General features: G+C 43.6%; 1 protein-coding gene across 6 annotated transcripts in view; it reads left to right on the top strand.

Annotated features, from left to right (window-relative positions):
- Adamts9 (ADAM metallopeptidase with thrombospondin type 1 motif 9) overlaps positions 1–18,314 on the top strand; it is a 161,186-nt gene that overhangs the window by 44,715 nt on the left and 98,157 nt on the right. For all 6 annotated transcript variants that reach the window (XM_050160229.1, XM_050160230.1, XM_050160231.1 and 3 more), the window contains exons 13-19: positions 2,519–2,700; positions 2,791–2,927; positions 4,782–4,899; positions 5,143–5,238; positions 10,748–10,914; positions 11,001–11,130; positions 11,745–11,871. In XM_050160229.1, coding sequence (XP_050016186.1) covers positions 2,519–2,700; positions 2,791–2,927; positions 4,782–4,899; positions 5,143–5,238; positions 10,748–10,914; positions 11,001–11,130; positions 11,745–11,871 — 957 coding nt within the window. The remainder of the gene's footprint in view (positions 1–2,518; positions 2,701–2,790; positions 2,928–4,781; positions 4,900–5,142; positions 5,239–10,747; positions 10,915–11,000; positions 11,131–11,744; positions 11,872–18,314) is intronic.

Here is an 18,314-nt window from a genome sequence, read left to right as displayed (position 1 = left end):
GCTAAATTAGGCTAAATTTCAAGATAATTAATTTGTTAATCTGGAACAAATATTGTGAACTTTATATTTCCCACTTGGGCTCTTACCATAACAACTGCGTATAAAATCTTATAAATTCAGGACATATCTGTTTCATTTTTTTATAAAAGTAAACTCTAAATTTTTTTGTCAGTACAGATAAAACAAAAATGTTTAAATTTTTTACATATTGATTCCATGGAGCATGTCCATGTTCATGCACATGTGTGCCACACACATGTGGAGGTCAGACCTGAGGGAGTCTGTTCTTTTCTTACACCTCGGATCAAATTCAGGTTGTCAGACTTGGTGGCAAGAACCTTGACCCAGCAAGTCAAGTAATTGTCGCCCCCCATCCCCACTCCCCAGTTTTTGGAAGCAGGGATTAGATGAACCATTTTCAAAATGTTGAGAACTGGTTACTATGGAAGAGCCATTAACTAATGATACAATTTAAACATCAGTCTCCTAGTGTGCCCCATTAGAAAAGATCATTGAAAGTAGATTAATAAAATTCCCTCTTTTCTTACCTAACTCTTGAGTAGGGATTCTCCCCATTGAGACCTCAGCCTCTTCTGGTAGCCTGGAAGCATAGGAAGCAGCCTACCTTCATTATTTCAGGAAAGAATTTTTGGACTAACCCAAATCTGATTGCACTGATTCATGGAAATAAACAAAGGAGCTGATGTACCTGTTCCAGCCAATTTGTAGACAAAAACCCAGGTGTCTTTAAGAGTGATGGTGTTGGCACAAACTCCTTTGTAACCGTGAGGATGTCTGTTCCCAAATTTAATCAGCTGGGTCGTGTAACATGTACTTGAAGGAATGACCTAAGCCGGCTGTGCAGAGTGATAATTAATCTCCCAACTTTCTGAAGTTCTTTGTATTCCTATTTGGCACAAAGTATCCTTAAAAAATCTTTTTACTAGGGAGATGCGGCTAACAGTATTTCCAAAGTTGAATTTCCAATAGTTTCAAAATTTGCCTACGTGGAAAAAATAGTCATACCCAAACAAATGTTCTAACTATGAGATTAATTCTTCCGATCTGAAAGGTTTATGGCTGTAGATCTCCATGTTACACAGTACACACAAATGAGATGGAAACCGCATTGCCTAGGAGACATGTAGTTCAAAAGGGCACATTTCCAGTCCTTACAGCCATATGCAGAGTGAAGGAGGAAATCGTTGTCTGCCTTTACACACGCAAAAAACTAACAAACAAACAAAACAAAGTTACAGGCTGAGTTTGATATGCAGAGTTCCCATCTATATGCACTCATTTTAGAGAAAGGGGCATCTGGAGCTCAGGACACAGTAAAGAGAGCAATAGTCAAAGCCAGAACCAACCATACTACCTCCAGCCTCCCGCCAACCCCATCATGGCCATGACTGGTGTGTTGCCCAGCACTTAAAACCTCTGTTTGAAGAACAAAACAAATCCGGTTCTTATACTTAGAATTACTCCAAAAACAATCATTGAAACAAAAAAAATTGTGAACTTCCTCTTGGAGCTCCATGGTGTTCAGAGACAGCTCTGTATTCTGAGCTGTTTGAGTGTTTGTGGTTGAGTTCTGAGGGCTTCCCTACCTCTGTGATGAATTTGGCCAGCTGCTGATAGCTGGGAAGGGACGGTGTTGTGTAATTTATACTCTGGGCAACATCTGGAAAAGACACGTGCAGGGTTTCACACTGAGAATGAACTTGCACCATGGTGCTTCGCCAGAGTGTACCCCACTTGAGCAACAGAGTAAGGAAATCAGTGTGCTTCCTCCCCCTATGACACGGACCAAAGTGTGGACATATGCACACTAGTTTATTTTATAAACCAAATCAAAAGACTAGCTGTTAGAAAGAAGATGGGGGAGGACAAAATGAGAGGTGTGGAAGGGAGTGTGTTCCTGTGGTCTCCTGTGAGGAGGTCAAAGGGTAAAGGACAGACAGGAGACAGTCTAGTAGCAGTACAACCTTTCTTTACAAAATTATTAAAGTTCAAAGGCTGCAGTCATTTGGGGAAAAAAGGAGACAAAGACCAGCTTCATATGTTCAGACTTTCTGTTTGATACTTGACATATTATCCTCAAAGCAGGTTTACAAAAACTAGGTAATGGTGATGCATGCCTATTCTGGAGCTAGAGGCAGGAGGATTCAGATTTCAGGGTCATCCTTAACTCCACAGGGAGTTTTAGGACAGCCTAAAGCATACATAAGCTAGTCTCAAAGAAAACAACAGCAACAAAATCCAGACACAAAACAGGCACATCCCATTTCACAGCTGAAAACGCTGAGGCAAGGTTTTGACAATTCTGGCAAAGCCAGAATTGATAGGAGGCAGAATGCAAACCTGGAATCTGGAGCCATATCCTTTTCCCTTTGTCATTTGTTATTTCAAAGCTGCTTCCTAGAGACCCAGCCAGTCATAAGTGAAGGAGATGAGGAGAGAAACAGCTTCCCATACATTGAATCTGTTGTTTCCATGTTTTTTTTTTTTTTTCTTTCAGGCCAAAAAATGGTGGGAAGTACTGCGTAGGGAGGAGAATGAAGTTCAAATCCTGCAACACCGAGCCGTGCCTGAAGCAGAAGCGAGATTTCCGAGAAGAGCAGTGTGCCCACTTTGATGGCAAGCACTTTAACATCAATGGTCTGCTGCCCAGCGTGCGCTGGGTCCCTAAGTACAGTGGAAGTAAGTGCAGTGGGGCAGAAGCTTGTGGCTGCCAGGCTGGAACTCAGTCCAGGCATGGGAGTCACGGAGCCTCATGATCTTCCTCTCTAGTTTTGATGAAGGACCGATGTAAGTTGTTCTGCAGAGTGGCAGGGAACACAGCCTACTACCAGCTCCGAGACAGGGTGATCGATGGAACCCCTTGTGGACAGGACACAAATGATATCTGTGTCCAAGGTCTTTGCCGGGTAAGTCCACGTGACATTTTCTTCACTGCGCTGTCCTGTTACCTAATTGATGTGTGTCTCCCTTAGTTAAATGACAGCTACTTTTGTCTGGGCTCTGGCTCCTCGGCAGTGTTTCTCAAAGTCTGGGCCCAGGATACCGTTAGCATCTATCTTCAACACATGATTCTGATGTGTGTTATACCAAAGAGAAGCCACAGTTCTAGATTGTTCCTGATGTTTTCAGTCGCTATGGGAACATATGCAAAAGTTCTTTTTTTGGATATTTTTTATATCAGCTTACACATACATGCACACACATGCACATACACATACATGCACACACATGCACACATGCACATACACGTGCACACACACATACACACACATGCACACACGCACACGTGCACATACACTCACAAACATGCATGCGCATACATGCACACACACGCATACACACATACTGCGCACACACGCGCACATGTGCATACACACGCACACATGCACATACACGTGCACACATGCATACATACACTTTTACCATAACTGAGTGCTTAAGAGCAAACCCAAAAGCTTCCTAGCAGAAATATTTCTAGGTTGAACTGCTGTGTTCCAGAACACGGGCAGGAGGAAAAGCCAGCCTTCTTCGGATGTCTCTGTCATTTTAACTACAGTTGCCTCACCCAATACACGCCTTCCCTTAGTGTTAGAAAGTAAGCTGAGAAATTCCTGGCGATGTGCAAAGAATCTGACAGTGACTTCTCAAGCCCTTAATACTATTTCGTTGTTTTCATGAATTAGAAATTATTGCTAGCTCGGCCAAGCTCTGAACCGATGAATGTGGTCGCTGTATGTGGCCCAAAGGCCAATTAGAAGTACTAGTGGATCTGGTTTTATTGAAATATCACCTAAGGGGCTAGAGAGGTCATTCCATGGTTGAGAACACTAGCAACTCTTGCAGAGGACTTGGCTTGGGTTTCCAGCACCTGCAAGGCACTTGATAACCATTCCAAAATCCAGTTTCAGGAGGATCTGGTGCCTTCTTCTGACCTCTGAAGACGTTAGGCATGCATGTAGTTCACACACATATGCAGGCAATTCATGTACATACATAAAATTAAATAAATATTTAGAAAGGAAGAGTACCTAAGAGGTCTATCTACCTTTCGGCTTGCACTGACAGTGCGGATTCTCTTGTCATTCCACTCAAGGGCACTGCATTGAGCTGCTCAAAGAGAAACGCACACTATGGAGTAAAAGAGATGAGGCTGTGGTCTCCCTTCTTCAGGCTTGGCTGTTGCCACCGTCCTCCCTGAATCTTCCAGGGTCCTCCCTCTTCATTGCTTTGTTAAAGAAATAAGGTGCTGAGGGGGCTGCACAGCAAAACAAACTCCCAATTTCTCCTGATAAACTGAAACTCTTTACACTGGACTTGTGGTGCTAAACATCATCAGAGTGACAAGCAGCTTGTCCGTCCCTTAGATGTGTAGGAGCTCTCTGGTGTGGCACCTGGTTTTCCTTGCTGGACAGTTTTTCTCATTTACTATGTTTAGTCATAGACCATTACATCTCAGACTTCACTCTGTGCATGAAGCACCTGGGCAGTTGCCTAAAAGGCCAGTTCTGATGCACTAGAGATGGGTGGCTCTAGAGGTTCAATACGCCGGCCAGCGTCAAGGATGTTAGGTTGCTGTGAGCTTAATGTCCACATCTTAAATGGCAAGCTGTGGACAATTTGAGTTCTCAACCTTTGCGAGCTTTAAAGGGCACGGCTTTCTTGTCAGTTTTGGATTCACATCACTGAAAGGAATACAGGACTTGCCATTTTATTAGCGCTGTAATACTTACCACTTATTTCAATTGTTTTCTTTTCAAAAGCAAGCTGGATGTGATCATATTTTAAACTCAAAAGCCCGGAAAGATAAATGTGGGATTTGTGGTGGCGATAATTCTTCATGCAAAACAGTGGCAGGAACATTTAACACGGTCCATTATGGTAAGAGTCTGCTCCTAAGAACCAGGAGGAAGAAAAAGTTTAAAAATAAATTGTTGACTTCATGTAATACAGGAAAGTATTAATGTGGGGGGTAAAAATCAGCCTTGCTATAGTATATGATTAATCTGCCTATAAGACATCTAGTAGTGGTAATTGTCTTTCTTTGCTACCTGACTTTTATTCTGTCCTTAGAGAATGTGAGATGTTCGGCAGAACACTGATTTTCTGCTAAATTCTCTGCAGGTTACAACACTGTTGTCCGAATCCCGGCTGGGGCTACCAGCCTTGACGTGCGTCAGCACAGCTTCTCAGGGAAATCCGAGGATGACAACTACTTAGGTAAGAGCAGCATCCCTGACTTTTCCATGAATCCTGAACCCTGAGTCTCTTCCTGAGCAGCAGGTACTCCCTGCTTCCTTCCTCTCATGGCGAGCTTCCTTCCATCAAAGGAGTTGATCGTGAAATTCATTATCTCCTTTCCTCTCCTGAATTTCCCCTCGGAATATTGACCCAAGGATTATATCATTGCAGTATTTGACAGCAAGGGATTTGCTCCAGATCTTGCATTTGTCCGAGTCTAGCATAGAGTCGTGGATCTCATGGAACACTTTGAAAACGTCTGTCTCGTGGGGAACTGATGTGCAAATGTTTTCTTAAAAGCATTATTTGACTGAATTTGTATATTATCAGCTCTAACCAGGCACAGACTCTCTATGGGCCTATTCGATATTTTATTACGCCGGGTCTATAGCTCCATTTCTTCCAAAAGAGCTATAATGGCGTGCATTTTTAAAGCCACTGTTACAGAAATCAGCCTACACTGCTATAGTGTTGACTCCTCAGTTTTTTTTTCTTTAGAATTATTTCACATATTTCTTTATATCTAACCACACAATTATTTTATATATTTTCTTATACTTTACCAAGTAAGTCTTTTGTATATATTCCTCATTTTTAAACCATAACACACCAAAGACTTCTGCTGATTTTTAGCAGCCTCTCAAACCACACCAACTTTAATTTATTGTCCTTCAGATCACCTTAAGTAACAATGAAATTTGTCCACTTCCCTGTGAAGGAAGGATATGGGGAAGAGCGGAGTGACTGAGAGGGATTTGGCAGGTCACCTTGTACAACTAGGCTCCTTCTGCCTTGAAGCTTGGTCATAGCTGGTACTTGGCTCTAGAAGAAATCAAGGCCATCTTGCTGAGTAGTTATTGTTTAGTAAAAAAATTGATTTACCATTTTATTCTGATGAGCCTGCAGGAATTCTATTTGTCCATCTGAGTGCAGCCCATAGAGGCCTGATCCAAGCATTTGGACATGCTACACTGGTTAATGGATAGTTTTTGAATCAAATGAGAACCTCCATCTGTATTTTGAAATTTCTGCATGAACTCATGCATTCCTAGCCAGGCATGCTAGTCTAACTTCTATGTGGCTCTGCTAAAGCATTTTCTGCTATGTCACTGTCCCTTCCTGCTTTTACATGTTTATCGCATGTCAGCGTTACTTCCAACACAGTAAACCAAACAGACTAAAATCGCAAAGACCCAGGCCGTCTTTTCCTGGGTCAAGAAAGACAATAAACAGTAACATAATCAACATGGTCTGTACTGGAAAAAAATGCTAAGTGGTATTAGAAATCTGAACAGCACACAGAGTGGATTCCAAGGTTAAGACAGAGCTGAAACCTTTACAGGGACAGGCCATTCAAGAAAGTCATTCTAGGAAGAGGGAGTTTTTGGAAACCTTTGTGTATGTGTGTGGAGGTGGTGGTGGAGTACATGCATACATGCACACACAGAGAAGATCATATCCCCTACCCTGCTCTATTGCTCCTGTTGCTTTTATCAGGATTCTCACTGGATTCAAGGCTAGGCTGAGGGCCAGCAGGCAACCTTAGTGATCCTCCTGTATCTGCTTGCCATGTTTCTCTGGACTTAGATGCCTGTATAGCCACCCCCATCTTCTTACTTGGGTGCTAAGGATTTGTATTCAGGTCCTTAATGTATGTACAGCCAGTGCTCTGACTCATTAAACCACTTCTCAGCCCCTCTTTGCAAAGTCTTTGAAGCAGGAGCGGGCAAAGAGCAGGAAGGTGTATCTGTTACTGAATGCAAGTGGAGAATCGTAGGGCTAAATGGCATTAGGATGAGATCAGGTTGAACCCTGTGACTATCATAAGGACTTTGTTGTAAGCTCTGAGAGGCACAGGGAGCTGTTGGTGGTTTTGAGCTGGTAATGATGTACATTTTCAAAAGTACTCTTGGGCTGTTATGTTGAGCATCACTGGTAGAACAGCAATACTGGTTAAGGTGTATATATCAAGAATCTAAGAGAAGCTTGGTGTGGTGGTACCAACCCTTCACCTCTGCACAGCAGAGACAGGAAAGGATGATAGTGCATCTGAGGTCACTCTGGGCTACATAGGGGGGCTTTGTCTCCAGTTTTAAAAAGCAAAGATAAAGAATAAAGAGAGAGTTTCTATAAAGAGGGGTGCTGATGGTTTGGCCTCAACAAGGAGCATGGAGGTGATGGTGAGTGGTAAGGGTCTGTCTCTTTTCAGTTTCCACTATCTTGACTTGTTGATGGATTGAGTGTAGCATAGGAGGGAAAAAGAAGGACCGGGGACTATTAACCTTGGATTCTGTCCCTTGCACCCCACGAACAGAACAGGATGGCAGGTACCTGTAATCCCAGGACTCAGGAGGTACAGTCAGGAGGATCAGAAGTTCAAAGTCACTTCAACTATATAGTGAGTTTAGGGCTAGCCTGGGCTACATGAGACTCATGAAAGAGAGAGACAGAAAGAGAGAGAGAGAGAGAGAGAAAGAGAGAGGGGGGGGGAAGGAAGGAAGAATTAAAGGAAGGGATGAAGGGAAAGAAATAGAGAGAGAAAACAATGGTCAAAGCTTAGACCTAAGTAGTGGGAAGAAGGCAGTTGCCACCACAGAGATAAGATTTGTTACTTATTCATCCACACAAGCCCAGTAGTTTAAGGTCAGGGCTGTTGCCTGCCTGTTTAGCTTCTGATACAACGTGCACATGAGAAGCCTGAGTCAATATTTGCTGGATTGCCAAACAGCCATTGCTGATTCTTCATGGAAAACACGATTCTCTCAGAGATAAAGGCTCATCTTCTTTGAAAGACTATAAAGTCTAACTTGTAATCAATTACTAAACAGCTGCATCTGTTATTTTAATACCAAGTATTAAATTGAGTGGTAGTTTTACAAGAAAATGAACTGGATTGTGTTCATAACTCAATTATGAACCATGTGTTTACAATCAAACATTTACTAGGCCCTTAGGTTCATCAACACACACACACACACACACACATGCATGAATTGAAATAAGATAATTAACCACCTTCAAGTTACTCTTTTGGGGAACCGCACATTTCTCATTCTGCAACTGTTTAAAGAATGTCAGGCATTTTTCTCCACGTACTTAGTTATAGATTTGAGCCTACAGTAGTTCGTGTGTTCTGAGTTCATCCTTATTAAGTTAATCAGCATGGCATGAAGTGTCCCTTACAAATTAATTTCTTGAGAGCTGAAGGCCATGTTGAATTGTTCTGTTCTTCGCTTCCAGAGGGAAAGGAAGGGTTCTCTTCTGTTTTCCTTGGGAAAATAACCTCTTTCCAGATAGCGGCCTTGGTTCTGTTTGGCTTAATCAGCACATTTCAGGAGTCTGAAGTCTGGCGGAATCTCCTGATGATCTTTTCTTCTTTACTGGACGTTTTTTAATCCCCTTGTTAAAGAACGAAAACAAAATTAAGGAAGATTCATCCAGGGACAGGCACTTTGGGGACAACACTGCTCGCCCCATGATGGCCTCTCTGAAAGTGAATGAGCAGCGTGCAAGCATTGACTGCAAGTCACAGCTCACTGAGTGTGAAAACAGACCTTGGGGCTGAGCTTCACAATGGTTCTTTGCAGGGTTAGGGAGGATTTGACATCGCCCAGTGAAGGGGGGCGGTGCATATTTACTCTTGGCTGGACACAAGGTGCTGTTAGCTACTTTACAACCATCCACCCCAGTCTTGCTGAGTCTAGTCATTGATTCTCTGTGGCCAAACAACCTTCCTCCTTAGCCCTGATAGCTGGGTAAAGACTCGTCAAGTCTCACACTTTTCCTGTGTGTTTTGAAGGGGAAGGTTTTTCTAGCGGACCTTATGTAGTAACCTCCTGGGTGTGACAGGAGGGACAGCAATCCAGGAAATTAGCTTCTCCCTAATCTCATTAGCAGGAAGTGGAGCAGGAGTCTCTTGTTTGGGGGAAACAATTTGTTTCACCAGGTACTGAAGCAGAAAGCCTGCCAGTCAAAGGTCACCTTCCACCGGAATCTCTTGTCCACTGAAAACCGTGTTTACTACCTCTGCTGAGTCTCTATCTCTTTAGGAGAAAGTGTAACCAGTTCTGTGAGCCTTCCTTGCCTCTGGGATGCTTAGCTCTGAATTAACGCTGGCAGCGGGAAATCACACATCCATGCGGTGCAAGAGAAAGCTGGACTTTCATTTCCAGTCTGTGGGCAAACCATCTGTAGGAACCAATCACGAGAAGGGTTTTACGTCATTCGAGAGCTTGTCTCACTGTGCCCTCACGACTGGGCTAAGAAACCTGCAGTGAAGGGTGCCATTCCCCCAGTTCCGCAGAGGCACTTGAGGCAACTTGAAGCCATGGGAAGAGACCACGTGCATTTTGAACAAAACCAGATTGCCGCTCAATTTGTAACTCTGGCATGTGGCATTTCCTTCCCCTTCTCGGCATGGCTAGTGTGTGACTTGAAAGAACTGGGTGGTGGAGTTGACAGCACATATGTAAGTGACCTGCTTGGGAAACAGCCCGCGGTGCCAAGGGAACAACCTTATTTGGTCTTTGTTACCCATGGAAGATCTGCGTTTGACATGGCTGGCAGCTCATTCTCTGAAGGAGCTAAGGGTGAAGCAGGGTTTTCTGAGGTTCACCCCAGCTAGGGGACAGTCATGTGGGCGGACTTGTTCCAGTCTCCTTCCAGGTGTACCACCTTTAAGAAATTAATCTAAAGATATGAACATTTATTTCTTCCATCTTATAACTAATCAAATTACATTTTAATATCGATCATGCCACTGCTGTTGCAATGGAAGTAAAACGGTCAATCCAACAGTATTTTCACACAGGTTATCCAGTCATATCATGTGGAAAAGTAATGTGTTCTTAGGATTCAGTTCAATGGCAAACTGCAATGTGGTCATTTTAGAGAGAATTTCTGGTTACACTAGTCCTGGTGGCTCCTGCTCTCAGTCCCAGGTGACAGAGGCTGGAGGAACACTGCAAGTTGGAGGCCAGAGTGATAAACACAGTGAGTTTAGCCCAACTTTGGCTACAAAGGGAGACCTCACTTCAAACAAAAGCTTCTGGAACTTTTAACTTCCCAGTAGCTTCTCTCTACCCTCTAAAAAAGTAAGGAATTCTGTCTGGGGCCGCTGCCTCTACACCCGGTAGCCTCTGTGTGTATCAGATCTTAATACTTTAGCCTCCACGTATAATCCTGTAACTGTCGATACTGTGTAACTAACTTCAGGCTGATGAGGACGTTTATATAATATTTCTCTTAGTTTACATAGGCACCATAATGGGTGGGTGTTTCTATGCCCAATAAAAAAATTGAGACCAAGAAGGATTGGTCATCCACGGTCACATAGCTAGCATACGGCGAACCAAGGCTATGAACTCATGGTCTGGCTGAGAAGCCTCCAGTCTTCTTTCTGCCAGTCCCTGCCAATTCAAATGTTCTTTCTTTGTTTGTTGTTTTGTTTTAGGCAGCACCTCGCCTAATTCTCTTTTCTCGTCCGCAGCTTTATCAAACAGTAAAGGTGAATTCCTGCTGAATGGAGACTTTGTTGTCTCAATGTCCAAAAGGGAGGTCCGCGTGGGGAGCACCGTCATTGAGTACAGCGGGTCGGACAATGTTGTGGAAAGACTTAACTCCACAGACCGCATCGAGGAAGAGCTCATCCTTCAGGTAGAAACACGGCTTCTGGCCAGTGGCTCTCTCCTCTTGGCACTGCGGGGCCTGCAGACTTCTCTTCAGTGTTCCCCGTGTTGCAGGTGCTGTCGGTGGGAAAGCTGTACAACCCTGACGTGCGGTACTCGTTCAACATTCCAATTGAGGGCAAACCTCAACAGTTCTACTGGAACAGCCACGGGCCATGGCAAGCCTGCAGCAAGCCCTGCCAAGGTATCTGCTCAAAAGTTTCCACCTTTGTGGGTTTAAGGATTTTTTTTGGGGGGGAGAGGGAGATGTTTTATTTACTTACTGTTTTTTTTTTTTTTGAAAGAACAGTTATATATATATAACCTGCAAACCTTTCTATCTGCATCTTCTCACCTCATTTACCTGGACCTTTCTGGTTATTTTGGCTGTCAAATTGAACTTCATGGGATTCAGGTCATGACTGGTCATGCTACATTTTCTCCTCAGAAGTTCAAATATATATGTGAAGCCATGCGGAATCAATACTGCCACTTTAATTTTCCATCATGTGGCTTTACGGGTCATAATTTATATTAGTTTTGTTTCCTTGTGTTAAATTGGGGTCAGCAAACTATAGCAACGGGATCAAATTCAGCTACCACCCTCTTTTTATTAATAAAGTTTTATTAGAACGTTGACATATCGTCTACGGACAGCTGGTTTTGTCCTGTCCTGGTGGAATTGAAAAGTCTAACAGTAATCATGGCCAACAAAACTGAAGAAAAAAAAAAAACAACTCTATAGAAAACTTAGGCAAGTCCTTGATCTCATTTAGATTAGGTTATTTCCTTGGTATAATGTTCCTACTCTTTGCTTAGGGGAGCGGAGACGAAAACTTGTTTGCACCAGAGAGTCTGATCAGCTCACTGTTTCTGATCAAAGATGTGACCGGCTGCCCCAGCCAGGACCTGTCACTGAAGCGTGTGGCACGGACTGCGACTTGAGGTATGATCTTTGTTCCTTGTATCTTTCTTCCAGAGTCCTGAGGGCTTGAGGGGAGTTTCCAAGGGGAATGAGTTAGAGACAAGAGCTGCTGACCTTTTTCTAGCCTTCCAGTGTTTTCCTCACACAAGCTCAAGACAGTTCTAACACCACTTAGCCGAGATCTGTAACTGGATCTCTTGTTCTCCTAAAGATTCAAAGTAGTTAACACAGCATAGCACTTGTCAGAAAACATTCTCTCTTGATTTTCACGACTCAAAGATGAGCTATTGACCTTATCACTAAGTCATATCTTATGTAAGAGTCCTCATGGTGTTCCCCTTCCATCCAGAGTAGACACCATGCAGAATTTGTATGTACACAAAAGTTTCAGTCCACATATGCCATACACATACACCACTCACAAAGACACACAGAGGGGAAAGAGAAGACGCTATGCATTAAGGTAAAAGGCATGGAGGGAATGAGAAGAAATTCTAAATACAATTATCTAGTCTGTGTTTAAGAAAGGTATGGTACCTGATGGGAGAAATAATTGAGAGGTTGGAGAATTCTCAAGTGTTGTGGTTGCCTGAGAGGTTGACTGTGTCCTATGTAAATATCTAACAGCTGGAAGGCTGCACTAACAGCTGGAAGGCTGTACAGTGTAATCTGCCTGTCAGGCTGGTGACTACATTGTCCATTTACAGAAGAGAGATTGTTAGCATAGAATAGTACAAGAATGTGATAAGGTCTCTCCTCATTAGCATAGAATAAGTCTGATAAGGTCTCTCCATTCACTAGCAAAGAATAGCAGGAGGATGTGCTAAGGTCTCTCCATTCACAAGTAGCTGAGTACACACGTCAGGGAGGTTCCACATCACCACATTATAAGGCCTTCTTGTGTGCCTGAGAAAAGGTGCTCTGATGAATTACTAGTGTTCTGTCCTAGGAGTCAACAAGCAATGGTAGCAGGTGTGCCAAAGATCTTCCAATCCTAGCCTGAGGCTCTGACTTCAAACCAGGCTCTTTCCACGCTACCACACTTTTTCTGAAGCGATTGTCACCACCTGGGTTGCTCAGCAGCTTGTCAAAAAGTGTGGACAAAAGTCATTGTAAAAGCAAGACGTTACAAAGTAGATGTTAATGTAAATATTAGGCAGATATTTATCTTAGGTAGTGTCCATATAAACCCGGTTTCGTCTGTCAATTGAGTCCAATTAGAATTAAGGAGTCTTTGGTCGGGGTGGGAAATGCAAATAACAGTTGAACTGAGCAGTCCCTGAACTCATGTACACCTTCCTTGAGATGCAAGGTTAACAGGCCGAGGAAGACGACATTTTTAGATTGCCCTGAATCCAGCCATCACTATATCTCCTATAAGTAATTATGGCAGAGGAAGTCCTTTGTGAGGTCTGGGTTTTCTTGTGGATGTTGTGTTTGTTGTTGTTGTTGTTGTTGCTTTCCGAGTACTGGGGGACTTGTACATGCTAGACCAGGGTTCTGGCCCGGAGTCAACCCCCACCTTCTCTTTACTTTTTAAGAGAAAGTCTCACTAAGCTAAGAATTATTTTTGACAGCTATCTGTACTATCCCCACATTAGTAGGATGGTTTTTATTATCCTTTAATACAACTAATAGCCTATTAATTTCTCAGTTCCTATTACTGTCTTAGTCATTGTGCTGCAGCTATGAACAGACACTGTGACCAAGGCAACTCTTTTTATTTAATTTCTTTTCATTTTTTTAATTAAATGTCTTGGTCTGTTTTACATCCCAACTAGTTTCCCCGCCCTCCTCTTCTCCCATCCCCTGCCCCTTCAAGGCAACGCTTATATAAAAAGAAAGCATTTAATTGGGGGCTTGTTTACAGTTTCAGAGGCTTAGTCCACGCTCATCGTGGCAGAGAGCATGGTGGCAGACATTGTAGCACACATGGTGGTATACATGGTAGTATACATGGTGGTATACATGGTGGTATACATGGTGGTACACATGGTGGTATACATGGTGGTATACATGGTGGTATACATGGTGGTATACATGGTGGTACACATGGTGGTATACATGGTGGTATACATGGTGGTACACATGGTGGTATACATGGTGGTATACATGGTGGTATACATGGTGGTATACATGGTGGTACACATGGTGGTATACATGGTGGTATACATGGTGGTACACATGGTGGTATACATGGTGGTACACATGGTGGTATACATGGTGGTATACATGGTGGTACACATGGTGGTATACATGGTGGTACACATGGTGGTATACATGGTGGTATACATGGTGGTACACATGGTGGTACACATGGTGGTATACATGGTGGTATACATGGTGGTATACATGGTGGTACACATGGTGGTATACATGGTGACACACATGGTGGTATACATGGTGACACACATGGTGGTATACATGGTGGTATACATGGTGGCAGGCAGGCGCGGTGCTGGAGAAGAGATACCCCTCCTGACCTTTAGGTGAGGGAGTTGGCATGAGCTTCTGAAGTCCCAGGGACACACTTCCTCTCCCAAGGCCACACTCCCTAAACCTTCCCAAATAGTGCTGTTCCCTGACGACATTCAAATATAGAAGCTTATGGGGCCTTTCTTATTCAAACCACATCTCTAACATAGATTTTGTCATTGTTTTATGTGTAAAAATCTTAAATCTGAGAGTTGCTATGCAAGTTGCTTTAGATCCCGCTGGTTCGCATAGTAGCCTAAGGTGAGATGTGGTTCATCTGGTAGGAGGGCCTGTATGCTTCAACTCGAGAAGAAAGCTGTTCTCATTCTTACTTCGTTAATTCTGTAGCATGGTCCTCGTGTGTCTCTTTCTGTTATCTCACATACGAAGAATTCATCTCTACCAGTGTCTGTCCTGTCCCGTCCATTCTGGGACGTTCTGGGGCTCTGTGTATGTGGTTTTTCTCCACATGTTTGAATCAGATTGAAGCTTGTCACATCTTGAACAATACATGCAGATACTGTAGGGATGCTGCGGAGACCACTAAACCTCCTCCTTTTATGATGGCAAAGAAAACAAGTCTGTACAAAGCATTTCAAGACATAGAATGTGACAGTAAAAACAAACAAATGATATTTTAATAATCTTATTCCAAGTTTACCTAGCAAGTGTTCTTTTCAAAGCAGAGTTACTGTTTGCCCTGTTACTTCAAGAACCAAGTACTTTTCTCTTTGAGCAACCTCCATACGAGCCACAATTTGGGGTGCAATGGTGCCAGTTTCTCCTGCAGGGGAAGCTGTAAACATAATGTTCACCCAGATCTTAAAGGTCTATGCAGGACAAGGTAGGATCAACTCAGATGAGTCAGGCTCACAAGGGGGCTGCCTCCTCACTGGCCAATGCTTGAGACTTAGTGGAAGCTCAGCATCACGGCTTATGTCTGGGCTCTCAGCAGCAGGGAAGCAGAGGCAGGACACCCTGATCCCTTCAAGACCTTTATCTCCGATGCTCTTAGTACTCTTGCCAAAATAGAAAAAAAAATTGTAAAATATCAACCATGGATTTAACAAAGTTACAACCTCCCAAGAGAATTGGTAGGAAGGCTGAGAGTTTGAGACCAGCCTCAGCTACCCAGTGAGACCCTGTCTCATTAAACCAAAGGCCCAAGATGCAGCACAGACAAGGTTCTGGTCTGATCTTCAGCACTGCAGAAAATGAAGGGTATGAGGCAAAAATAGAAGTTTCTTGGAGAATGAAATGCCAAGGATAGCAATAGTCGTAATAATCATAGCTAACTTATTGAGTATCTTCTGCAGTTGTTAAATGTCCATCTTGTCCCAATTACTACTCCCTCTATGAGATGGATCCTGTTTTCCCCATCTTGCAGGAAGCTTCAGCTTGATGAGACGACGTGATTGACTCAGGCTCCCTCTGGTAATAAGTGTGGGAGCTTCCATTCATACCCAACGCCTGCTGATTAAATAACACGTGCTCTGATTTTCATTTATATTTTCATAATAGCAGATAAATCTTTGGCCCAATTTTTTTTTATTCTGACCAATAGCTAGGCCAATGTGTTGTTCTAAATCCCCCATTCAGAGTCTACTTTTAGAAACTTAAAAAAAAAAAAAAACTCTGCAGAGGCCAAGTGAGGACAGCAGCCTGAAACCAGGGTTGGATGACAAAAGCAGTTCTGATTGCAGATAAGAAGGCAAAGGGATTTTCTCCCTTCAGATCAGAGTGGGGAGGAAGTGAGGAGCAAGTGGCAGAAAGAGTTCAGGACTAACTTTGGAGCCACCTAACTAGGCACGCATATGCTCGTGCCTAAAAGTCAGTAAGAGACTATGACTTTCGGTCGGTGCTCAGACTCATCTCTTACTGGCTTCTACTGATTGCTAGAAAAAAATTAAAGGTGCCTGCTAAATAAAATATACAGAGATGCAAACCAAGCCTAAGGGAGATACACCGTCCCCTTTGCCCATCTGACAATCCGTCTAATCAAAACTTATGCCAAAGTGTGGCCAATTAGCTGTGTGCACCACCGAGAGACTGGAGAGGGAGTGGTTACTGCTTGGTCAAGTTCCAAAATAGCTCTCCCAAAGCATATTTGTGGATCGCTAGTCTGGTGGAGTTCACCAGCCTCTGTGTCTGAGTGGCCCTCCAAACATTGTCTGCTCGCGTTGGAAGCTCACGACGCTTGCTGATCATGGCTGTGAAGCTCTGAAGAGCTCCAGTGTAGGAATCCATTTCACCTGGTAGTTCTCAGAGATGTTTCACCGCCAGCCCCCATTGCTGCTCCTGCACTGACATAACACATGTTTCTTGATGTTCACTTGTTAACATATTGGAACATGGGTTTTGTCTTACTTTTTCAGTGTTGGTGGCTGAACATAGACATCACTTTCCTCCTCCTAGGCAAGGGCTCTGCCATTGAAGTATATCCTCAGTCTTCAGGTTTCTGAGGCAGGAGATCTCTTATGTAGGATAAGCGGCTGTAAGTCCACAGTTCTCCAGCCCCTGAGTACCAAGACACATGTACTCACCACCGTGTCTGACTAGAAAATACTTTCCTGAAATTTAATAATTGAATAGGATCATAGTATTTTATTGCCCGTAAAATGAACTATGAGTACATTGTGCCGAAGAACACATCACTGTCCGGAAAGAATATAAGGCAAATTAGATATCATTTTGAGTTTTGTTGCTTTTTTTTTAAGGTAGCGCCATGAACTTCTTTCAGATTCTTCCAGGATCTCTGCTTGGACCCCTAGGGATTATGGGATATCAGGAAAGTGACTTTGGCAGCCTGAACTGTCAGGACACCTCCCTCCTTTGGCCAGATGGTAAATAGGCTTCCCACAGGGAAGTGACTCTGGAGACCATGAGAGGTAGCCAAAAATCAAAGTGCAGATGAAAGTTCCAGATGCCTCTGTTGAATGAGCTCCCTTTTTTCACCTCACTTCCTCTAGGAAGTGACAGTTTGCCCCAGCGGCCTGTGACAGGATGAGATAAAGGGCGAGCTTACAGGGCCTCGTTTACCGCGTTTGAACAAAATCTCCCTGACGCTGTCTCCCTGACGCTGTTTCAGCGTAATGGAAAAGCCACAGCCCGCTTTATTTGCCAGTGCTCAACTCTGACCTACTTTCGGACATTACTGAGAAATTCCTTGATAAACACGTTGGCTTCTATTCCTCTTTCTTTCCCTACTCCTCCCCCAGACAGGTGTGCACGTGTGAACTGTCAGGACATTGAGAAGTGGCGCGCCACCCAAGCGCTCAGATGTCGAGAACTGACAGTGGAGAATAAAATCGCCTGGGGAGCAGAAGGAAGTGATCTTTTTCTAGACGTCCACATACGTTTCAAGATCGCTGACTCAGAAAACTCTAACTTTTTTTTTTTTAATTTATGTTTTAAATTCAAGCACTGTGGACTCTGTTCCTATTACATTGTAAAAATAAGATTAGGCTTTAGTCTACGCTGTGCACCTGAGTGAGTCTGAAGGCTTCATTAAGGATATCAGGGATTCAAAGGTGGCCCATTCGGATGGACTTAAAAGTGGAGAAGTAGGGTTAGGGAGACAGCCCAATTGGAAGGTACCTCTGCAAACCCAGGAAACTGAGTTCAGTCTCCAGAACCCACACTTAAAATGTTGAGTAGAATGGTGTGGCCTTGTAACCTCAAAGCTGGGGAGATAGAGGAGCCCTGGGTTTCTTGGTCGGCCAGCCTACAAAATCGGAGTGTCCCGGGTCTCAGTGAGCCTCCCTCAGAAAATACTGTAAGGTAATAAGACAGTTTAGGGGGGAAAGGCACATGCCCCAAACTTCATGACCCATGTTTGAGCCCTGGGGCCCATATGATAGGTGAGAACTGACTCTCACAACTTGTACTCTGACCGCCAGACCTGGTACACACACACATACACACACAATAAATGTGATTAGAACAGCAAGGTAGAGGGGCACCTGCGAAGCAACACCTGACGTGGCCTC

This window comes from Alexandromys fortis, unplaced genomic scaffold (assembly GCF_014885135.2).
Source record: "Alexandromys fortis isolate MF-2015 unplaced genomic scaffold, M_Fortis_MF-2015_v1.1 scaffold_111, whole genome shotgun sequence".
Taxonomy (NCBI): Eukaryota; Metazoa; Chordata; class Mammalia; order Rodentia; family Cricetidae; genus Alexandromys; species Alexandromys fortis.
This window is presented reverse-complemented; position numbering and strand designations above follow the sequence as displayed.